The 22,972-nt window shown below is 49.2% G+C and overlaps 1 protein-coding gene across 1 annotated transcript; it reads right to left on the bottom strand.

Annotated features, from left to right (window-relative positions):
* Window positions 1-920: 920 nt before the first annotated feature.
* STRA8 (stimulated by retinoic acid 8) lies at window positions 921-15,984 on the bottom strand. The gene is made up of 7 exons (XM_040259894.1): window positions 15,783-15,984; window positions 15,084-15,168; window positions 11,763-11,978; window positions 10,402-10,678; window positions 6,563-6,636; window positions 4,457-4,568; window positions 921-1,314 (listed from the first exon to the last, which is right to left on the bottom strand). The coding sequence occupies exons 1-7, from the start codon at window positions 15,982-15,984 to the stop codon at window positions 1,240-1,242; spliced, it is 1,041 nt and encodes a 346-aa protein (XP_040115828.1). The 3' UTR covers window positions 921-1,239.
* Between the last annotated feature and the right edge of the window lie 6,988 nt (window positions 15,985-22,972).

Raw genomic sequence — 22,972 nt, 5'->3', positions numbered from 1 at the left:
AGATATATATGTACACACACACATATGGGGAAGGCAGATGGAGAGATTGACTTCAGGATTGGGCTCAGGTGATTGTGGGGGCTGGCAAGTCTGAAGTCTGCAGGGCAGGCCATGTAGGCTAGGACGAGTTGCAGCTGGAATCTGAAGGCAGTCACTGGAAGAATTCCCTCTTGCTGAGGGAGGTTAGGGCTTCCCTGATAGCTCAGTTGGTAAAGAATCTGCCTGCAATGCAGGAGACCCTGGTTCGATTCTTGGGTTGGGAAGCTCCACTGGAGAAAGGATAGACTACCCACTCCAGTATTCTTGGACTTCCTTTGTGGCTCAGCTGGTAAAGAATCTGCCTGCAATATGGGAGACCTGAGTTTGATCCCTGGGTTGGGATGATCCAGGGTGAAAGGCTATCCACTCCAGTATCCTGGCCTGGAGAATTCAGGGCCATGGTGTCACAAGCATGGTCAGTCCAGTCCAAGTTATTCGATGAGGCCCACCCACACTATGGAGGGTAATCTACTTTACTCAAAGTCTGCTGGTTTAAATGTTAATCTCTTCTAAAAAAAAAAACCTAAAACCTTCATAGAAATATCTATAACAATGTTTGACCAAGTACCTGGGTACTATGGCCTTGCCAAGCTGACATGTAATAACCCCCAGTACACAGGCCCAAGTGCACTGATGCATTCTGCCCAGCAGCCTCACCAAAAAGCATTCCGAGCACTGTGGGCCCTGGCATGGACTCCATTCAGGAGTCTTTACTGTCAGAAGAAGCAGATATAGGTGTTCTGCCTTGGTGTCCTGGAGCACAAGATTGAGGTCAGCATTGCTCCTGGGCTTTTAGAGCTTGCAGGATGTGGGGTGGATGCCAGAGCTCACTAGAACCCATCAACACAATGCCCTGAACCAGGCATTGTGGTACCCTGCAAGTACCCAGTGTCATGGGACAGATCCTGGCCGTCCTGTTCTTGAAAGACTCACGGCCTGGTCCTCAGGTGCATCTGGTACCCTCTGAAGAGGAGCACAGAGGGAGCATGTGTGTGCCCTGCAGCAGGCCAGCACCTCATTCAAAACAACCCCGAAAGACTGACACACAACCACATTATTCTTAAGTACTTTATAACAACCAGAAACTACAACCATCAAAATGCTTTTGGGGCAGCCCACTCCAAAATGCCAAGGCAGGGGCAACTTGGGCTGCCAGAACTCAAAGCCAGAGACCACCAGCCTCCTCCATCCCCTCCTGCATCACAGATCTTCATCGTCAAATGTCTCCGTGCACCTCAACATTATCATCTCATCGTCGACGGGAAGGTCCGGTTCCTGCAAAACACCGGTAGAAGAGGATTCAAGTTTTATTTGAAGGCTCCAGGCCTCAGGCGGGGGAGATGAGCCCATCATCTCAGGCATGCCTCCTCCCTCTGCTTCTCCCCCACATCTCTTCAGCGGTATCTTCTCCTCCAGCTTTCAGCTAGGAAGTTAAGAGCAATGAAGGGCAGGGAGTCCATTTCCATTTCACTGGACTCCAGAAGCCAGAAGGGCTTCTCCTGGATACAGTAGAACTGGCTTCTCTCCTCTCCTGGGGATTTCTAAGAACCCATGAGCGAGACAGGGGCAATCTTAAAGCTTTATCCAAATGCCCTCAACAGAGGATGATGAATTATACCACGATGCACCCACCTATGGAATACTCTGCAGCTGCTTCCAATAAAAGGAATGGGATCCTTCTCTGTGAGATACATTATTTTAAAAGAGTGAGGTCCAGAGCAGTGTGTATGGTGGGCTGCCATTTGCGTTTGACGTATGTGTGCTCATTTGAGTCTGACTCTTTGCGATCCCATGGACTGTAGCACTTCTCTGGGATTTTTCCAGGCAAGAATATTGGACTGGGTTGCTGTTTCCTTCTCCAGGAGATCTTCCCAACCCAGGGATCAAACCTGGGTCTCCTGCATTGCAGGCAGATTCTTTACCACTAGAACCACCTGGGTATACCATTTGTGTTTGATAGATTATATAAGTAGCTGGAGAATATTTCTGGATGACTGTATAAGAAACTGGTCATGATAATTGCCTTTGGGGGAGGGAATGCAATAGGAACAAGGAACACCAGTAGGTGAGACTCCCTTTTCTTTGTACATCTTTTGGTAACATTTAAACTTTAAACCACATGGGTTAGCTATTTGGGGATCATTTTGAAAAGAAACAGCATTATGTTAATTTAGCAAGTGTTTCTCATTCATTCCCTTAATGATGACACCAGCTAAACTGATTCCTCATTACCTCTTCCCCTAAAAGTACATTCCTGGGTTTGTGTTCTTCCTGCATATCCCCACCCCAGCAGAAAATCACCCCTGTAGTTTGTTCGCGCTGTTCGTTAAGGGTTGATTCCCTTGGGCCTTGGGAAGCACCCCTAATCCAGCCAACCATCTCATGGACGTGGGACCAGATTGGGGGTGATTCTGAGAATGAAGCTCCAGAGAATGGTCCTCATCTGCCGTGCCCTCCTGATAGGGTGGGGCACATCAGAGCCAGAGCATCCAAGAAGGGGAAGAACTGGTCAAAGGAAAATCACCCGGACCCCTCGTTTAGGGTGAGGATGGTGGCAAAGGTTGAGAAAAGGGGGAGCTGGAATGTGGAGGATGCCCCGAGGCCAAACATCTGGGGAGGGAGCCACACACTGGAGTCTGTCACAGAGTGCCTGAATGTGATTCCAAATGTTCTGCTTCCTTCAGTCAGTTCAGGTCAGTTGCTCAGTCACATCCAACTCTTTGCGACCCCATGAACTGCAGCATGCCAGGCTTCTCTGTCCATCACCAGCTCCCGGAGTTTACCCAAACTCATGTCCATTGAGTCGGTGATGCCATCCAACCATCTCTAAAGCCTCTGAAAATGATAATGAGGGACTCTTCAGCTGCAGATCTGTGAAACTGCTAGGCTGCAAGAGGTGTCTGCTGGGACTGGGTGCTGAAGTGTGTTGAGTAGCATTCCCCCCAGTTCATGTCTACCTGGAGCCTATTTGAAACTAGAGTCTGTGCAGATGTGATTAACTAAGGCTGAAAGCTGAAGTCATCCTGGATTTGGGGTGTGCCCTCGATCCAAATGGTAGGTGTCCTTACAAGATGAGAGGGACACAGAGATGCACAGAAGATGGAGGCAGCGATGCAGCTACCAGTGCAGGGACCTCCGGCGTTGCTGGGAGCCACCGGGAGCGAGGAAAAGGCAGGAACAGTTCTCCCCTAGAGCTTTCAGAGGGAGCATGGCGGGTCAACACCACAACTGGGCCTTCTGGGAGAATAAATTTTTGTTGTTTTAAGCCCCTGAGTTTGTGGTAATTTGTTACATCAGTCCTAGGAAACCAACACAGGTACTGGGATGAATGAGGAAGAGAATGCAGTTGCCCTCTTTACACACCCTGTACCAAGGCCTGAGGCCTCCTGCATGAGGACACTTGGGCAGCTTGTTCAAGACACAGATTCCTGGGGCCACATCTCACAACACTGAATGGAAATCCTGAGTGTGGGGATGTCAGGAATCTGCATTCCAATGAACTCCCAAGGTGAGTCAAGTCTGAGCGCCTCTGCTTTACATGAGCTCCAGTCCTGCCAGTTCTTTCTTTCCTGCTATGTGTAGAGAAATGAAGTGGGGAAAACAAAGACTGTCCTATCCATCTGCTCTCAAAGCCTTGGTAAAGTGACCTGACTTCACTGTGTCCAGAGAAAGGGACTCAGTGGTCAGGGCTGGTGGCCAAGGATCGTTGGGGGGTGCAGAGAGCAAACTGCAGGAAACGGCCTTGGCTCCAAGTGGTCTCAGCAGAGGGAAGTGAAGGGTGAGCAGGAAAAGGGCCACACTGAAAAGCTGCCCTGATTATTTTTGGGACATTTTCATCACTATCACGTACCTTTTAAAATAAACAGCTATATTTTTGCTAAATCAGTGGGAAAATCCATGGCTCTGCATCTGAAAGGGGCTGTCTCCTTGGCAGCTCATGAATAACCCCCTCCCTCCATGGAAACTTCCAGGAATGGACCTTCTAACCAAGACCCCCACAATGCATGTCACTGTGGGCTGCACAGTCAGCTTTTTGGAAGCAGAAATTAATATCCTTCAAAAGCTGACAGCAAATATTACCCCAGGGTCTCAGAAAATGATGAACTAGTTCAGCCTCTCAGAAAGGCATCAAGGAATCACACATGTAGGAATGCCTGCCAAGGGCCAGGCCTCTGAGGTCTGGTCCCTGCCTCAAGGCTCCCAGGCTCGGATGTGCCCTGAAGAGCATCCCTCTGCCTCTTCCCTGCTTCCCTGGACATCCCCCTTCCACAAGATGCATTAGACTAAAGTCAACTATCCATGGAAGAACGTCCCCCCGTGGTGTGAACTGGGGGGGGCTGCAGTCAGTGCTCCCCTCCAGAGCCCACCATCTGAGGGGAGACGAGCCAAGGCCTGACTGCACCCTGCTCCATCCTACCTGTTTGACCTGAGTGTTAACACAGCAAAGGCCTCTGAAAAAATCAATGATCTGCATGTAGAGCTGAAACTTATCCTCGGGATTTTTTGAGTTGCAGACAGCCAGCACGGAACTAAGGGCAGAAAGGAAGAAACAGCAGTTAGAATCCTAACTTTTTACCTCTACTTTGTTGTTGCTGTTCAGGCACTAAGTCATGTCTGACTCTTTGCGACCCCATGGACTGCAGCATGCCAGGCTTCCCTGTCATTCACCATCTCACGGAGTTTGCTCAAATACATGTCCATTCATTTGGTGATGCCATCCGCCATCTCATCCTCTGTTGCCCGCTTCTCATCCTGCCCTCAATCTCCATCTCTGCTTGCACCCTCTAAAAATATCTGGATTACAATGAGAACCAAACACTTTGAAGCATGCAGTTGAACCCTCCAGTGGCCCAGCGCCTTCTGTGGAAGGTTTGCACAGCCCCAGTTCCAGCATCATGTCTGGAAGCTGCTGGGGAAGCAAGACTACAGGGAGGCTGGTCCATGGGTCCTAGTTCAGTGTTCTGAGCTGTGGCCTGGGGAACAAGGAGCAAGATTTCCTCTCCGCCCAAAGTCAGGCTCTGCTTCCACCCGTGGCTGCTCAGACTCAGGAAGCACAGGGCACGATCAAGTTCAGTCCCTTGACATGCCTCTGCTCAGGAGGTCTAACGTGAAACGCCAGCCCTGGCACAGACGGAAGGCTGCCCTGAAGATTCTTTTCCTGCTGTTTCCTGGGACAAGGGGAGAAGCCTACCAAGGACTGTGAATCAGGCCTGGACAGCTGGTGGTGCTTTGACCTCACTTCCTGCTGGAATGAGGCCTCACAGTCAGCTTGGGAACCCTGGCAGCAACCCTCTGCCTTTCTAGGGAAAGAAAGAAAAAAAAAAAAATTTTTTTTTCCCCCAATTGGTTGTTTTCTGTTCCACCAGCAGGGTGAGGAGTTAACAAAATTATTTGCCAAGTAAACTTTGGCCAGTTTTCAACCAAATTGTGTTCACAGCCCAAGCCCAGCAAAGAGGTAGCAGTGTCTGTCTCCAGCCGTTTCAGCAAAATCAAACTACACAGCTGGGAAGAGTCACCACAGAAAATCGCTTTGAGATTTTGGGCAACTCTGGCTGGGCTGGGGGTTGGGGAGGGGGTTAGCAGCTGAGTTTCAAATGCTGACGTCTCATCTGCCTGCAGGCCGCCAGGGCTCTGGGCTGGAGCCACAGGCCTCAGAAAGAATGGAGATGTTCTTTGGGATCATGAGAACATGAATGTCACCTCATTCCCAAGGCAGAAAGCTACATGTTCTTGCTTCTTAAAAAAAAAAATGTTATTTATTTGGCTGTGTGGGTCTTACTAGCAGCACGCAGGATCTAGTTCCCTGACCAGGGATCAATCCCGGGCCCCCTGCTTTGAGAGTGTGGAGTCTTAACCACTGGATGCTTCTTTTTAACCAGGTATCTAAGGGGGCTGTGTCTGTAGGCTGTAAGACCACAGCTTTTCAAAGTAGCAAGGAAATTTTCATCCTAAACTCTCTCTTTCTGAGAAAACACAACTGTGTGTGTGTGTGTGTGTGTTTAAAAAAAACAAGCTGCTTCTTGTTTTAAAATCTCCCCAGATGCTCTTCTGACTTCAGGGGGTCATCCCTCCTTCTATATCCTTCCCATCAGCACTGTGAAAACAGCTTCTCCCCTTGTGCAGCTCAGAGACTCTGTCACTCACCCCAAGGCTCAGGGATGGGGCCAGTTTCCATGTTGGCCCAGACTCTCTGTGTCCATCTCTCAAACCAGACTGACTGCTGTAACCCACCCACAGCCAGCTCACCCCAGGAGACAGTTCAGACCACCTATAGTTGACAACTCTGGCTGATGTATCTCAGCCCTGGATCACAGCGGAAGAACTGTCTCTGCTGAAGAAGCCCCAGAGAAGATCCTCCCCAGGGCAATGGCACAATCCTAGAGCCAGCCTTTTCTGAATCACAGGAAAAAGTGGATTTCCAAGAACTTCCACTGAATTATGCTCCCCTCTGAGAGGCTGCAAGGGAGAGGGTCCTAAACACCCCAACAGGGACACACACACACAGTCTCATACCCCTCCTCACCTGAGGCTGGATGTGCCTGGAGCTTCAGTTTTGTCCAGGAAATTTGCCACATCGAAGGCATCTTCAAAAAGGATCTGAAAGAAACCACAAAACTTCACGTGTCAGAAATCTGCCACACTCTGATGTTTGCTCTGGGTTGCGAAGGGATAGAAAGTCTCCCTACCCCCTGTCCCCAAAGGGATGCATGTTAAAGCTGAGGCCCAAACCCAGGGTCTCTGCTTGGTGACCTTTACAGGGGATGAATATTAAGTTCTTGACCACCCAGAAAAAACTGCCAACCCCAGAGAGTGGCTGAGAGATGGGGAAGCACTGGGGACCACAGTCTCCTCTTTCTAAAGAGGGTGGGGGCTTAGGCGGGAGAGACAACAGCCAGAGGTGAGCCTCTGTTTACATGGGAAAGGGCTCATCTACACCGCCCAAGGGATAGTCTGAGCCCAGGATCCACAATCTAGCAGTTTCATGCTAGGGGAACAGAGGTTGAGGGGGCTGGGGGGTTAGGTTGCAGAGAGCCCACTCCCAGGGTGGATATGCCACAGCCAACCCGCTTCCTCCCACCTCCCTGCCCCAACCTCACTCCACCTTGGGAGTCCCTTGCAGTCACACCAGTCACTTGGGGTGCTGTTAAAAACAGATTCTGAGCCATCCCCTCAAAGACTCGGATTCAGTGGGTCTAGAGTAATAGCCAAGCGCCTGCCTTTTAACTAAACTCCACTTGAGAAGCCTGGAGCGTCAACAATAAACTAGAGACCAAAGGGCAGAGATTTGAAAAAAAAAATCTGTGATGAAAGATGCAATCCTTAGAGCTGGAGCTAGGCATCCTGGATAGGTCCTCCCACATGCTGGGCCTTGCCTGTGAACTGGAAGGACTGGGTGAGGTGACAGTAGTTTTCCATGCCCAGGTCCTGGTGTCTAGGAAGCCCCCCCAGAGAATGGGGCATCCAGGGCTGTCCACTGGAGCATAGAAAAAGCTAAAGAATTCCAGAAAAGCCTCTGCTTCATTGACTACTTCAAAGGTAAAGCCTTTGTAGATCACAACAAACTGTGGAAAATTCTTAGAGATGGGAATACCAGACCACCTTACCTGCCTCCTGAGAAACCTGTATGCAGGTCAAGAAGCAACAGTCGGAACTGGACATGGAACAAGGGAGTGGTTCCAAATTGGGAAAGGAGTACATCAAGGCTGCATACTGTCACCCTGCTTATTTAACTTATATGCAGAGTACATGGGAAATGCCGGGCTGGATGAAGCACAAGCTGGAATCAAGATTTCTGGGAGAAATATCAATAACTTCAGATATGCAGATGACACCACCCTTATGGCAGAAAGGAAAGAGGAATTAAAGAGCTTCTTGATGAAGGAGTAAGAGGAGAGTGAAAAAGCTGGTTTAAAACTCAACTTTCAAAAAATGAAGATTATGGCATCTGGTCCCATCACTTCATGGTAAATAGCTGGGGAAACAATGGACACAGTGAGAGACTTTATTTGGGGGGTTCCAAAGCTCCAGTACTTTGGCCACCTCATGCAAAGAGTTGACTCATTGGAAAAGACTTTGGTGCTGGGAGGGATTGGGGGCAGGAGGAAAAGGGGATGACAGAGGATGAGATGGCTGGATGGCATCACCAACTCGATGGACGTGAGTCTGAGTGAACTCCGGGAGTTGGTGATGGATAGGGAGGCCTGGCGTGCTGCAGCTCACGGGGTCGCAAAGAGTCGGACATGACTGAGTGACTGAACTGAACTGAACTGAAAATCACTGCAGAGGGTGACTGCAACCATGAAATTAAAAGACACTTGCTCCTTGGAAGAAAACCTATGACAAACCTAGACAGCAGAGACATTACTTTGCCAACAAAGGTCCGTCCAGTCAAAGCTATGGTTTTTCCCGTAGGGATGTGTGAGCTGGACAATAAAAAAGACTGCTGAAGAACTGATGCTTTCTAACTGTGGTGCTGGAGAAGACTCTTGAGAGTCCTTTGGACACCTAGGAGATTAAACCAGTCTGTTTTAAAGGAAATCAACCCTGAATATTCATTGGAAGGACTGATGAAGTTGAAGCTCCAATGCTTTGGTGACCTGATACAAAGAGCCAACTCACTGGAAAAAGACCCTGATGCTAAGGAAGGATAGAAGGCAGGAGAAGGGGACAACAAAGGATGAGATGGTTGGATGGCGTCACCAACTTAATGGACATGAGTTTGAGCACACTCCAGGAGATAGTGAAGAACAGGGAAGCCTGGCATATGCAGTCCATGGGGTCACAAAGAGTCAGATAACGACTGAGTGAGCAACAAGGGCTGTTCCCCCAGCATCAGAGGCATCTGGAGGTTCGCTGGCTCGAAGACTCCCCAGAGAGACACCGGACATCTCCTTAAAGAAACCACCCGCTGAGGAACGTTTGAAAAGTCAGGGCAAAGCAGGGGGGTGGTGCCATGCAAGCTGAATGTCCTGCAAAGCACTAGATTAGGAGCAGAGAAGCAAAGAGCAGCCCGCCCCGCTAGAGCAGGGAGGAGAGTTGCGGCCCCAAGTGGGAGCAGCAGACTTCCGCGGCTCTCCTAATTCTGAAAGAGCAGCGGAGGAGCCCACTTTGATCTCAGCGCTCACCGACCGCTAACGCCCACCAGCGCTCCGCTTGGCTGACCATGGCCACCATGGCCGGGGTTAACAGCTTGAACTCTGAGCATTTACAGTAAAGGCGTGGGTACCTCCGCTCTATTAATACTCTGTGGGGTGGGCGGGAACTGACCCACTGGAATTCTATTTCGGTTATTCATTGGCTCAGGAACCTGGCAATCTAGCCAATTCTGACCAATGAGAGGGCAGGAGAGGGAGGGTGGAAATTTCTGGAGATGTTCCTCCTTGATGCTTAAGAAAGAGCCAGAGGTAGTCTTTTCTCTTGCCTGAAGGAAAGGATGTATGGATGTGAGAATTGGACTATAAAGAAACCTGAGCACCGAAGAATTGATGCTTTTGAACTGTGGTGTTGGAGAAGACGCCTGAGTGTCCCTTGGACAGTAAGGAGATCCAACCAGTCCATCCTAATGGAAATCAGTCGTGAATATTCATTGGAAGGACTGATGCTGAAGCTTAAACTCCAATACTTTGGCCACCTGATGTGAAGAACTGACTCCTTGGAAAAGATCCTGATGCTGGGAAAGATTGAAGGCAGGAGGAGAAGGGGATGACAGAGGATGAAATGGTCGGATGGCATCACCAACCCAATGGGCATGAGTTTGAGTAAACTCCAGAAGTTGGTGATGGACAGGGAGGCCTGGCATGCTGCAGTCCATAGGGCTGCAAAGAACTGGACACAGCTGAGCGACTGAACTGAACTAAACTGATGCAGAGGAGGAGGAATAATAACTTGATTGCTACCGGCCGCCATTCCATAATTATACCCTGTGGGATAAATGGGGAGGGCGGGAAAGGTGAGATGCCAGCCCTGAGAGGAGGCAGAGCAGGGAGAAGGAAAGAACCGAATCTACGGCCACATGGCTGGGTAGCGGAAGTCCTCCTGCCGCGCAGGCCCTCCCGGGTGGGCAGAGTACATCACCTCTTGTTTTAATGAGCGAGTACTTGAAGCTGAAAAAATCTGAGTGGATACAGCCTTCTAAGCCGTCTCTTCTGTAATCCCCATGGAAAGGCCAGGAAGGTAACAGGAGAAAAATAAATGTTCTGTGGTTGTGCAGATTTGTCAGGAAAATCAGAAACGTACCGCGCCAGCATCCAGACAGCACCTCTAGGGGGCTGTGGGAACCCTGCTAACTTCGGTGGGCATCTCCAGGCACAGGTGATGGAGTCATTCCTATCCACCCTCCATCTCACCCTTGGGTTGGCTCACCTCCTCAGGAGTGGAGACCAGCGAGCAGCTGGCTCCCTGGCTGTCAACCCCGCTGTCCTTCATGCTGCCCTCGGGACAGTCTGGCTCTGGACAGGACCCCACGAGGCCACTCTGTGCCTGCTCCCAGGCCTGCAAGAGGATGGTCTTCCTCTCCTCCGAGAGGGTCTGCCACAGATGGGAGATGGCCGCGGACACGACGGGGAGCGTCACCTCGTTGGAGGAGATGATCCTGTTCCTGATCAGAAAGTCCATCGTCTGCTTGTAAAAGCTGAGGTACCTGCAACCGAAAGGGCAGTGACCCCCAGACCTGAACCCAGTGGCCCAAGGTCCCCCAACCCGCAGCGGCTCCTTGGGATCCCATGGTAGGGAAGGGGGGCGGTGAAGAGCACAGGCCTTGCCCCGCGCTGTGGTTAACCAGGCACTCAGCCTCACTAGTCTCTGACAGCCCTGACCCTAGCAGTGCAGAGCCAGCTTGGGGGCCACACGCGACTTAGTTTTGTGTTTTGGGGTCCCTTCCTAAGTCCTCCCAGCGCCCTCTGTGAAGCTCACTGCCCGACAGAAGAGAGGATGAGAGGCAGGGCAGGCTGACTCTCTCACCAGGGGAACATGGCTTCGAATTTAGAGCCCAGGAATATGCAGACATGGTATGAGCTCGCTTAAATTTGGAAGCTGTGGAGTAAGCCTCTTTCTGTTGGGCCAACTCCTCCAAGCCCACATACATGGATGTGTTCAGCCTTGAGTTTGCGGAGGAGCAGTGAATAGCATAGAGAAGGCAATGGCAACCCACTCCAGTACTCTTGCCTGGAGAACCCCATGGATGGAGGAGCCTGGTGGGCTGCCGTCTATGGGGTCGCTAAGAGTCGGACACGACTGAGTGACTTCCCTTTCACTTTTCATTTTCATGCATTGGAGAAGGAAATGGCAACCCACTCCAGTGTTCTTGCCTGGAGAATCCCAGGGACAGAGGAGCCTGTTGGGCTTCTGTCTATGGGGTCGCATAGAGTCGGACACGACTGACGCGACTTAGCAGCAGCAGCAGCAGTGAATAGCAGGTGGAATCTGGGCTAGCCATTCACTGCTTCCCTTGCTCCAAGACCAGTAATGCTGTGGGGGTGGGGAGGCACTTTAGCCCTCAAATTCCAACAGACCCCCACAGTGTCACCCCAGATAAAGTCAGTCTGAGGAAACACAGTGCATGTGCTGTGCAAATGTGGTTTCAAGGCTATTTCTCTAGCCCCTCTGCCAACCCCACCCCCAAGCCCTTCCTGTGTGGAAATCTGGAGGGCCCGTGACTCAGGGCCTGCAGGGTGCTCCCGCTGGAGCACTTGTCCCCTCCCCCACGGGCGCCAGGCCTTTCAAACCTTTCAAATTCCAACAGGTCTGGCAGCACAGTGACGGAGGAGTGTGAGAGCTCCACTTTTTTCTCCTCTTCCTCCTCCACCTCCTCATCCTCTTCCTCCTCTTCCTGGTCTTCCTCCTCCTCCTCCTCTTCTTCTTCCTCCTCAACATCCTTCCCGGCTGCCTCGATGGAGCACCAAGTGTCTGAGCCTTTCTGATGAATTTTATTTGACACCAGACTGGGGAGGAAGTAGAAACAAGACATTTACAGACTAATTTCCTTCATGAACATCAAGACTAAACATTTAAACGCAGTTTTAGCATATTTTATCTATATTATATCTATGCGTAAGCGGGCTTCCCCGATGGCTCAGTGGCAAAGAATCCGCCTGCCAATGCAGGAGACACAAGACACACAGGTTTGATTCCTGGGTCAGGAAGATCCCCTGGAGCAGGAAATGGCAACCCGCTCCAATGTTTTTGCCTGGAAAATCCCATGGACGATGGAGCCTGGTGGGCTACAGTCCATGGGGTCGAAAAGAGTTGGACATGACTGATGGCCCAAGCATGCAGGCAACATGGTCCTCTTACCCTACCTACCCTACCCTACATATGTATAAATACATTTTGACCAAGTGAGGTTTATTCTAGGAATATAAGATGGTTATCCAAGCTTTGAAAATCAATCAGTGTAGTTTACCATATCAACAGACTGAAGGAAAAATATTAATTTCAATATGTGCAGAAAAGCACTTGGCAAAATTCAACATTCATTCATGGTTTTTAAAAACTCTCCACAAACTAGGAATAGAAGAATTTCTTCAACCTGATAAAGAGCATCTATAAAAAGCCTATAGCTAACAGGCATACTTAGTAGTAAAAGATTGTTTATCTGCCAAGATCAGGAACAAGAGAAAGATGTCCTCTCTTACCACTTCTATTCAAAATTATGCTGGAAATTATAGCCCATCCCATAAGGTGAACTAAAGAAATGAAAGGTTTACAGATTGGATAGGAGGAAATAAAACTGTCTTTGCCGACAATGTGATTATCTATGCAGAAAATCCCAAAGAACCTAAAAATATGTGGCCAGAACTAAGAAGGAAGCCAGGTTTCAGAATACAAAGTTGATATACAAAACCCAGTAGTATTCTGTATACTAGCAATGAATAACTGGAAATTGAAATTTTAAAAAGTAGCATTTACAGTAGCACCCAAAACCATGGTTAAATATTTGGGTTTAAACTAAAAGCTCCACCTAGAAAAGAAAGCAATAAATTGGACTTCAAAGTTTTAAATTCTGCTCTTCAGAAGATAGTTTTAAGAGAATGAAACAGTATGACACAATTTGGAAAACCAAGACTTGTACCCAGAATCTCTTCATACTGATAGGAATAATCCCCAAGGCATCAGATTGAGTTAAAAAGCAAGTGCACCAGAAGAAACATAGGAGGGGTCTCAGCCTCTCGCTGTCTCTCTTTCTGTTTAATTTCAGAGTGGAAGAAGTCTTTCTGACTATTCAAATAACATCAGGTGCCATTGTAGATAGACAGATTAGACTTCATTTTTGCATGGACAAAACAAAAAACAGAAATGCTGAAATAGTAAAACAACCAACCAAGGTATGATTGTTTGTAATCTATATGCTAGGAGAGCTGATTTCTCATTATACATAAAGTACTTCTACCACTAAATAAGAAAAAGACCACCAACCGAACAGGAAAATGGGCAAAAAATAGGTTAAAAAAAAGCTTCCAGGAAGGCAAATGCAAATGACCCTGAACAAAGGCACTTAAGCTTATTCATAAATGCAATCAATCTAGTCCTCTACTGGTACCACAGTTTTAATTATTGCAGGTTTATAATAATTCTAGTGAAAAATCTTCCCTAATTAATATGATTCAGAAAGAAATTTAGCCATCCACATGTGGGTGATACAAGTATTAATAAGATTTTAGTATGTGATAGTGTTCACATGTTAAATCAGGAGGGAGAGTATGGCGTCCGTAATAAATGGGGGGTGGAGTCAATAGCTAACGTCTGCCTCACTGAGATCATCTCCCAGGCTGATTTCTAGGTGGGGCCAGTCTGATTTGTAAAATATGGCCACAAATACCCTGCCACGTATACTCAATACACACACACTCCACTTGCCTTTTCCCCTCCACATGACCAAACAGTGCAGATTATGATTATAGGTGATTACATCCTTCTTAATACTTTTCTGTATTCTCACAGTGTCTACAATGTGAATTTAATTAAATCATTTTTCTCCTGATTATTTCCTTTAGGATATAGTACACATTCGCTGTTTTAAAAAACTACAAATACAGAAAAGCACAGAGAAAACAATATAAGAAATCAGTAACCCCTCCCCAAACTAGGGGAACAACCTCACTTGGCTTCCGCAGGTTGTCGGGAGACTCTGATCACAAGCCATGTGCAGTCCCCTTTTCAGAGTGAGTAAAACTGTTTACACACATACTCTGGCGCCTCCTTGGAGGCCGGTCTGAGCTCACACCATGCTGGGAACACCCTGGCGCCACCAGAGGTGATGAGGGTCCGGCCACTGTGCCCAGAGTCCAGGCTGCGCTTGGAGCAGCTGCGCAGGGTAAGGTGGCACGGGGCCTGGGCCAGCCTTTGAGAGCACAGCAAAGACGGAGGCTACAAAGTGCATGTCAAAAGGTGTGAGCGTTAAATGTCCCACGTGAGATCACAGAAATGTGAGAGACGTTACTCAGGCAGCCTCTCTTATCTGAGTGCGCTGTTATAAACGAGGTTCCCCTTTCAGCACCCCTTCCCCTTGCAGAACCCGCATGTACTACTTTTTCCTTTCTTCTCTGACATCCTTTTTAGCTTTTCTTAGGTTCCTGTGAAGCTAGAAAGTAGGCAGAGATTTAGATTTCCCCGATCTTCTTATGTATCCTTCAGTAAAACCATTAGGTAAGTTTTTTTTTTAAGCTATAGTACTATATGAATACTGTGATCTCATTTCTCTACAAAATAATGTGCAAAATAAAAAAAATGAGGATATTCTTTATGGTTAACATTGATTTTCTTTGAGTGGTGAGATAAGTACTTTCATGTTCTTTTTCGGGTACTTCTGTTCTTTTTGACATTTTCTGTTAATAAGTAGGATTATTTTTATATTCAGGAAAAATCCAATACATGTGATTAGGATAAAACAGAGATGAGAACTCTCCAGCACAAAGCTGTTCTAAATAGATAAGCAGTGCCTCTCACTCTGTTCTGCATTCTGGAGGGGAGGGTGGGCTGTCGAGCCGCAGCAAAACTGTGGCAGAAGAGCGGCATGTCCTTGGTCTCCTGGTGCTTGGGGGTTTTACCTGAGGTTTCTGGAGTACATGCTGGCATATTCTTTCTTGACCTCCTCTAAGCTGTTTGCATTCCCATCCTCCAGGTTGAAAGATCCTATTAAGGAGTTGAAGGCAAGGGTCATACATGATAAAGTCGGGACTTGGTCCAGTCTCTCCTGCCTTTCTGGACTGCGTGGACCATGGGTGGTTGCTGAGCCCACCCAGGTTCAGTGTTAGGGGTCAAGAGCCCAGTTTCACCTCTCTTTTTAGATGGGAGGGGGAGAGGGACAGGGGAAGAGCTTCTTGAGCCGGCCCTTCTCAGTCAAGGCATGGAGAGCACCCCGCTGAGAATTCAGCTTCCACTGACTCATGAAACCCCAATGTCCAGCCTGAATGCTAAAGAAGGGAGACAGCTTCTGCCCTTTGCTTTCGAGTTGGACAGCCCTGGTCCACTTCTCTGGCCTCTCAAGAGGAGGTCAGGCATCTGGGAAGGAACTCCTCTTGCTCACACAGCCCGCTGACGTTCGTCCATCCTGCCAGACCCTAAACTCACTGAGGACAGGAGCATGGATCTCATCGTACCCCTGGCCCAGGTGCAGTGCCTGGCACATAGTAGGCTCTCAGTAACTATATGTTCACTTGGCTTACCCCAATCTCTCTGTTTTCAACAGAAAAAACCAACCAGCCCTACACTGGGAGGCAGAGGGGTGGTAGGTATGGATCGCTTACCTTTCAGCTTCAGCAGATTATCCAAAGTTTGTTCCAGTTCCTGAATATGATTCTTCGCCTTATTCAAAACTTGCCACTGAGGACAGAGACAGACAGTGCGGAGAAGCCAGCCTCCCCCCGCAGAGTTGGTTTTGTGGACATGGAAGCCCCTTTCCTGGCTTGAAGCCACCCCCACCTCGGGTGCGAAGTCTGTCTTTGACATCGTTTTAGTTCTGAGCCACAGAAGGCACGACATTTACTTTGTATTCTGGGAATGGTTCTCACAGAAATACCAAAGCATTTGGAAACCATTAGGCTGTGTTCAGCAGACAGTTAGGGCTGCAAACGACTATAGACGTGCCGTGAAGTTGGGATGGACAATGTCTGTAGAGGCAGCACAAAGCCCCCTCCTCCCCCCATTAACTTCTGCTCACTTCGCAGTGTGCTACAGGCAGGTTAACAGTAAATGTACTAGTTTAGTATTAGTAAATGTACTGCTGCTGCTGCTGCTGCTAAGTTGCTTCAGTCGTGTCAGACTCGGTGCGACCCCATAGATGGCAGCCCACCAGGCTCCCCCGTCCCTGGGATTCTCCAGGCAAGAGTACTGGAGTGGGGTGCCATTTCCTTAACGCATGAAAGTGAAAAGTGAAAGTGAAGTCGCTCAGTCATGTCCGACTCTCAGCGACCCCATGGACTGCAGCCCACCAGGTGCCTTCGTCCATGGGATTGTCCAGGCAAGAGTACTGGAGTGGGGTGCCATTGCCTTCTCCCAGTAAATGTACTAGTTAGTAAAAATACAAAAATGTATTTTTGTTTGCCAGATGCATACATTCTAGTCGACCTAAAGTCTTATCAAATGCTCTGTCAACTTGAACTATGAATTTCCTGTCCTGCAAAAATAGAATCACAAGCATTTCCTTGCTCCCTCCTTCTTCTTCACCACTGGATATAGCATTATTCAAGTCAAAATGGTAACTGCAAGATTTTACAACAATGAGAAACGCTGAATATTGTGTATTATTCAGACCGCCCAGTGCCTGTGAGGAGTCCCAGACCTCAGGCACGCACAACGGCAAAGAGCTGTATGCCCAACCTGGGGTCACAGAGTAAACAAAACTGCCCGGCTTTCAGGCCTCTGACATTCTAATAGGGGAGGTGAGCGTGGAGACAACCACTCATCACACAGAACACACAACAGCCCCTCTTAACAGAATTCGGTAAGCCCTGCAGAGGACCGTGGGAGCACCCTGCAGGGGCGGTGGAGGGACCCACCCTCCTGGAGGGCCCGACTGAGCCCCACTGGTGTGTGAAAAAGAGACTGGAGGGCGACTAAAGGTCCGCCACTCTGCAGACCCATGGGACGGCGACTTGAGATCCAGCAGACCACGGGGGTCTCGGACTGCTCCTTTAGAGCGGGGCCCCTGCCGCCCTACACCATCTGCTGGCCCTCGTCCCAGGCTCAGAATCACACCGTTGGGTCAGCAAGGACCCTGTCCACTCGGGATACCTGGGGCCAACAGGCTGGCTGAACCCCAGGCTTGGGAGGTGAGGACTTTCCAGCCCTCTGGTCTAGGATAATCACCTGTGTCCGCGCAGCACGGCCACCCCATGCCCACCTTGCAGTCTGACTGCGTCACCTGGGCCGGAACAGAGCCACATAGGCCAGGTGCTGTTCACTGAAACTCTGTATCTACAACATTTTTGGCAGGCTGATTTTCTTAGGACCTTTGTCTGAGTTGAATTATGTGCCCCTAAAAAAAGATGTGTTGAAGTTCTAACCCCAGGCCTGTGAGCATGACCTTATTTGGAAGCAGGGCCTTTCTCGAGGTAATCAAGTCGACGTGAGGTCATGAGGGTGGGCTTTTACCCTGTATGACCAGTGTCCTTATAAAAGGGGAAATTCGGACACAGAGACAGACACGCACAGTGACTGGAGTGGCACCTCTGTAAGCCAGATAATGCCAAGGATTGCCAGCAGATGCCAGAAGAGGCAGGAAGTGTTCTCCCCTAGGGCAGTCAGAGGGAGCCGGCACCTGGATTTTGAGCCTCTAGAGGCTAGATCTCTGAGACATTTCTGTTGTTCTAAGCCACCTCGTGTATGCTATTTTGTTTTGGCAGCCACAGAGAACTAGTACGACCTTGCTGCCACACATGTCTGGATCTCACTCTTGTAAGGCAAATCCTTTCTGCATGGACACTACAAATGCAAAATTCAGCGTTCTCCCTCCAGCAGGAGCGCAAAGGAAGGACAGGACAGAAGATATTTGATTTCCAGGCTGTCCCCTGGCTGTGCCATCCCAGGCAAATAGTCTAACTTTCTGGAGCCTCAGTTTGCTCCTCTGCAGAGTGAGGGTGAGACGAACAGAGCTGGGAGGAATAAATGAGGGGATGCATGGGGAAACGATACTAGCATTCTAAACCACCCAGGACCTATGTTTTTCATGCTTTTTCTTGTTAAACTCCACGGCAGGCCTCAGGAAGCCGTGACTGGTGTCCCTGTTTAACCGATGTGTTAACTGAAGCCTAGTGAGGAACCTACCTCGCGTGGGCTGATGCCACTTAACAGCCAGGCTCTCCACTACCACATCATGAGGTTTGAATTTTCAGGGGTGCAGAGGGCTTTCCTCTAGATTTACTTCCACTCCTTACTGCCAGCCCCCAGTACCTGTTTTTTTCTTCAGTCGTGCTGCCTGTCTCTGCATACTTCTTCACTGCAGTGACGGGGCCTTGGGTTTGTTGTGCACCCCTGGATGCATGTCACCCGGGGACACGGAGCAGAGTTGTTCTGGACAGGCTTTTTGCTGAGAGGCCCGGATGTGGCCTAGTCTGCAGCGGGCAGCTAAGGCGCAGCTCTCAAGCTTTAGCCACGTGCAGCAGGAGACAGAGCACCATGAGGCGTCCACAGCAGGGTGTCGGGCAGAGGAGCAGCGCTCCCCCGCCCCCCCACCCCCCACACCCTTCTAGAGGAGCAGATGGGAGCTCTGTTGAGATTCTTCCTGCCCCCCTTGCCCGGGCACAAGGGCACTTGGGGCACCTTCCTCTGTTTTCCACAGAGGCTCTGGCCCTGTGCCCACCGGTGGTGGGGGCCGGTGCTCTTCTGTTCACCTGCTCTGGAAGCAGCACCAGCCCAGACGGAAACCCACAGTTTCAGGGCAACGGGCTGGTCCAGAGAGATGGACGGTGGAAAGAGGGCCTGGCCTGGATCCCCAAACCTGGCCTCTCCCTGGCAGCTGGCAGGTCCTGTCTGAATTCCAGTTCCCTCCGTTAAAGAGGGTGAGGGGCCTTGAGGCTACCGCGACTTCCCCCACGTTGGAGACCTCCTGACTGCTCCCTCTGGTGATACCAACTCCATCCTTCCATCACCACCTGAACCCACGCGAACCTTCTGTGCTCTGCCAGAGACACCAACCAGCAGTACGGCAGCCCAGGAAGGAGAAAGGCAGAATTAAGATCAGGAAAAGACAAATGCTTACCTGGAGAGTCCTGCCACCTAGGGAAAGACCTGGTTAGTGCATGAAACTTGAGGGACACACACGCGCCTGTAGTTGGGGGTGTGCTCTGGGGAGAGGGAGTTGTGTGTGTTGCAGTGGGAATGCAGGATCCGGGCAGTGGCTGGAGGCTCACCACGGCCCATGAGAGGGATGGGCATCGGTGTGGCCGGCTCACCCAGCCTCTTGGTGGGTCATTTCCCTCCTGAGGCCAGGCTTGTCTGCAGCGGGTAGGTAGGGCCCAGAGCAGACAGAGCGCCACGAGGTGTCCACTGCAGGCCGCTGACCCACCCGAGCCGCAGCCCTTGGGGGTGGAGCTCCAGGCCAGTCCCCACCCTGGCTCCACAGTCTTTCCATGTGTGGGAGCTTTTCCTCCCTACCCTCTGGTCCCCATACCTTTGAGGCTGTGAGATCAGAGTGGGAGTAAACAGCCTTCCTGAGGTTGCCGAAGAGCCCTGCCAGGGTGGCTCTGTGGCGGGCCTGGGACAGGCGTCTGCGGGCCACCCGCTGCTCCAGCTCCTGCAGGCGCCGGGGCAGCATTCTGCCGCCAGCGTTGCCGCCTTCTCCTGCAGTCTCCATGAGAAGCTGCAAGGTGCTAGGCCTGGCTTCGCCCTAAATAGTAAAGGTAAAATATTAAAGAGAAAGGAAGGTAGATTGAAGCTGAAAGGGGAACAATTCCCAAGTAAAAGTTCCCAAATCAATGAGTATAATCGACAACAGATACACAATCAACCATAGGTGATACAAAACCTGTTATCGAAGCTCGACTCCCGAAAACCCAAGGTGCTCATACCTGACTTACAGTCAAAGAGCACTGCTGCTTTACAGCAGGAAGTCTCCAGAAACTTGCAGGTTCTCACTAGATACTTGTTAATTGACCACGGTGGCCAAGGAGGCCAAGGAGGGTAGGCCATACCCTGAGGTCTCATTCTTTACAGTCTGTAAGAGGTGGGGCAGGTGTCTCCCAACCCTGTGAGGTCTTTCCTACCCTGAGAAGGCACCCCTCTTTGGGTTGGGAGGACAGCTACAGAATCAGAGGCCCATCCAGCCTGAGGGCTAGTTTACATCAGAGGCCACCTTTTATAGTCTCCAATTTCCAGACACAGACAAATCTTTAATAGGAAGCAAAGTGAAACATTGAAGTGAACAGGAAGCCCAGAGAAAAACAAGTGTTTCCCAGGTGGTACTAGTGGTAAAGAATCCGCCTGTGATGCGGGAGACCTGGGTTTGAACCCTGTGTCAGGAAGATCCCCTGGAGGAGGAAATGGCAACCCACTCCAATATTCTTGCCTGGAGAATCCCATGAACAGAGGAGCCTGGTGGAGTCCATGGCGTCACAGAGTCAGATACAACTGAGGGACTAAGGACAGCACACAGTACAGGGAAAAACAAGACCCTTTCGAATTTAAGAATATGAGTCTTCTTTACCTGTTTAAATTAAAAAGAAATGCGTGTGCCTGGATAACAGGGCATTTAGGTTGACATTTAGGCTGAGGTAAAAACACCAAGGTCCTCTCAGGATCTCAAATTCTCTAAATAGTCTAGGAATATGAATGCCAAAGGCCTCTGGGCTTGTAGGGAGTTTAGAGCTCTCCTGTGACAATGCTGATAATTTGACTTTCCTCTCAGGTTTCTTACCCAAACACATTTCTCTGGAAAGATCTGCCCGGCTGTGGAGATGTTTGCCGCACCGGATGAGGGTGCAGTCCTCTGCCTCTCCTATAGGGGGCAGACACTCCCATAACTTGCTGCCTCCAGAGGCTGCCTCCACTGCCTGTCTCCCTTTTCTTTCCTCCTACTTAGAATGCCACGCCCCCCCGCCCCGACCTCCCACCCCTGGTTTATACCTGTCTAGAGTCAGGTTGTCCTTCAGTTCTCAATTTAAGCCCCAATTTCTCTGAGAAGCTTTCAGACCCAGGTCACACTGGCTTCTCATTTGAATCTTGTTTTGTCAACAAATCAGTAAGATCCTTTGTCAGGATCCATGTATGTCTGAGAGTGCATCAGAACAGCTATAAGACAGGATAGCAGGTGGCAGAGGATGAGAGGGTTAGATAGCATTCTGACTCAATGCACATGAATTTGAGCAAACTCTGGGAGACAGTGAAGGACTGGGAAGCCTGGAGTGCTGCAGTCTATGGGGTCACAAAGAGTTGGACACAACTTAGCGACTGAACAACAAGGAGAGCATTAAGAGAAAACCTTGGGGGCAAGGAGTAATAGTGCGATGGACACTGACCCCAAAGTTCTCTCTGGATCCTAAGCATTTGCAATCTCATGAATTCAGTTCTTGACAAGATTCACAGTGACAAGCACATAGTTGAGAAACTTCAAAAAATCTTTGAAGGTGACGCTGGCCAGCTGCATGTGAGACAGGTAGGGAAGGATTATACAGGACCTGGATACCTTATTCTGACTCAGGAAATAGGGCATGTTTGGAGGGTGAATGTGAATGTCTGGGCGTCTGATACATGTGAGAATTGGGGAATTCATTACGGGGATAGTAGGTGAAAGGAAGCTAGTCATATGAATCCACAGTGGGTAGGATGATGGAAGGTTGCTCCTAGAGATGGTACCTGGCCAATGAGACGAACCAGTGTGGGAAAAGCAGAGGGATTATGGATTGGCACAAGACTTGAGCTCTAACTTTATGTTAACCAGCAATGTGACTATTCTATGAGCCAGGAAACCTGAAATCTTAATTTCTTTATCTGGATAAAGGAGGTGAAAAAGTCTTTAACTAGATTATAGTTTTAAGCTGTTCACCTTTAAGGTCACTGTCATGAGTCTGTGATTATTTGGAGCAAGGGCAAGCAACACAAGCTGCTCATTCTCCAGCATAAGTGGAGTTAGAGCACACGGCAGCATGGGCAGCTGATCTGAAGGAATTCTGGGGACTGTGGCTCCTCAAACAAATGTTTACCAGGCACTTTGTGCACAGCCCATCCATTCTGCAGGAAACTAGGGCCCAAAATAGTATCAGGCATTTCAGAATGACCATAACTCTGAAATCTTTTCCTTTTAAAAAACTTTTTACTGTGCCTTCAATCCTGTTCATTAGATCAGCCTGCTACGCATAACCTTCAGTCTCACAGAGTTAGAAGACAGCTTCATTGATGCATTCTTCTAAAAAGACATTTTGAAAAAAAAAAAAAGACATTTTGTGGAGGTTTGTATTCTCATGCCACATTTTTTTTTATCATCATCACCTCTCATATATAAAGCATACATTCTCTATCAAAGACTTTCCTACTGAAACACCACTTAATACCCACCTAGAGTTGAACTTAAAAAAAAAAAAAAGAACTCCCTAGGCTAAACTTTAAAAAAAAAAACTATGACTTCACCCTTTCCAAGTTTCAAAGTAACTTTCAATCATTTTAAATTATCAATCCCTAAAACATTTAAGTGTGATCCAGTTGCATTAGAGCTTCCCAGGTGGCACTAGTGGTAAAGAACTCCCCTGTCAATGCAGGAGACATCAGTTTGATCTCTGAGTGGGGAAGATGCCCTAGCGGCGGGCATGGGCAACCTACTCCAGTAGTCTTTCCTGCAGAAGCCTGGCGGGCTACAGTCCATAGGATTGCAAAGTCGGACAGGACTGAAGTGATTTCTCACACACACACAGAGTTTTGCAACCCACCAGTAGCTTCCTTTGGTTCCCTATGCTTATAGTGAAGTGAAGTGAAGTGAAGTTGCTCAGTCGTGTCCGACTCTTTGCGA

Source organism: Oryx dammah, unplaced genomic scaffold, assembly GCF_014754425.2.
Source record: "Oryx dammah isolate SB20612 unplaced genomic scaffold, SCBI_Odam_1.1 HiC_scaffold_18, whole genome shotgun sequence".
NCBI lineage: Eukaryota > Metazoa > Chordata > Mammalia > Artiodactyla > Bovidae > Oryx > Oryx dammah.
Note: the sequence above shows the minus strand (reverse complement) of the source record. Positions and strands in the feature narration are given on the sequence as shown.

Excerpts from the sequence above, each read along its gene's own strand:
- STRA8 (XM_040259894.1), bottom strand. The coding sequence starts at position 15,984 with ATGTCAAAGACAGACTTCGCACCCGAGGTGGGGGTGGCTTCAAGCCAG. Across the intron at positions 15,169-15,782 it reads TAATCTGCTGAAGCTGAAAG|GATCTTTCAACCTGGAGGAT; the intron begins GTAAGCGATCCA and ends ACTCCTTAATAG. Across the intron at positions 1,315-4,456 it reads TTAACACTCAGGTCAAACAG|GAACCGGACCTTCCCGTCGA; the intron begins GTAGGATGGAGC and ends GGTGTTTTGCAG.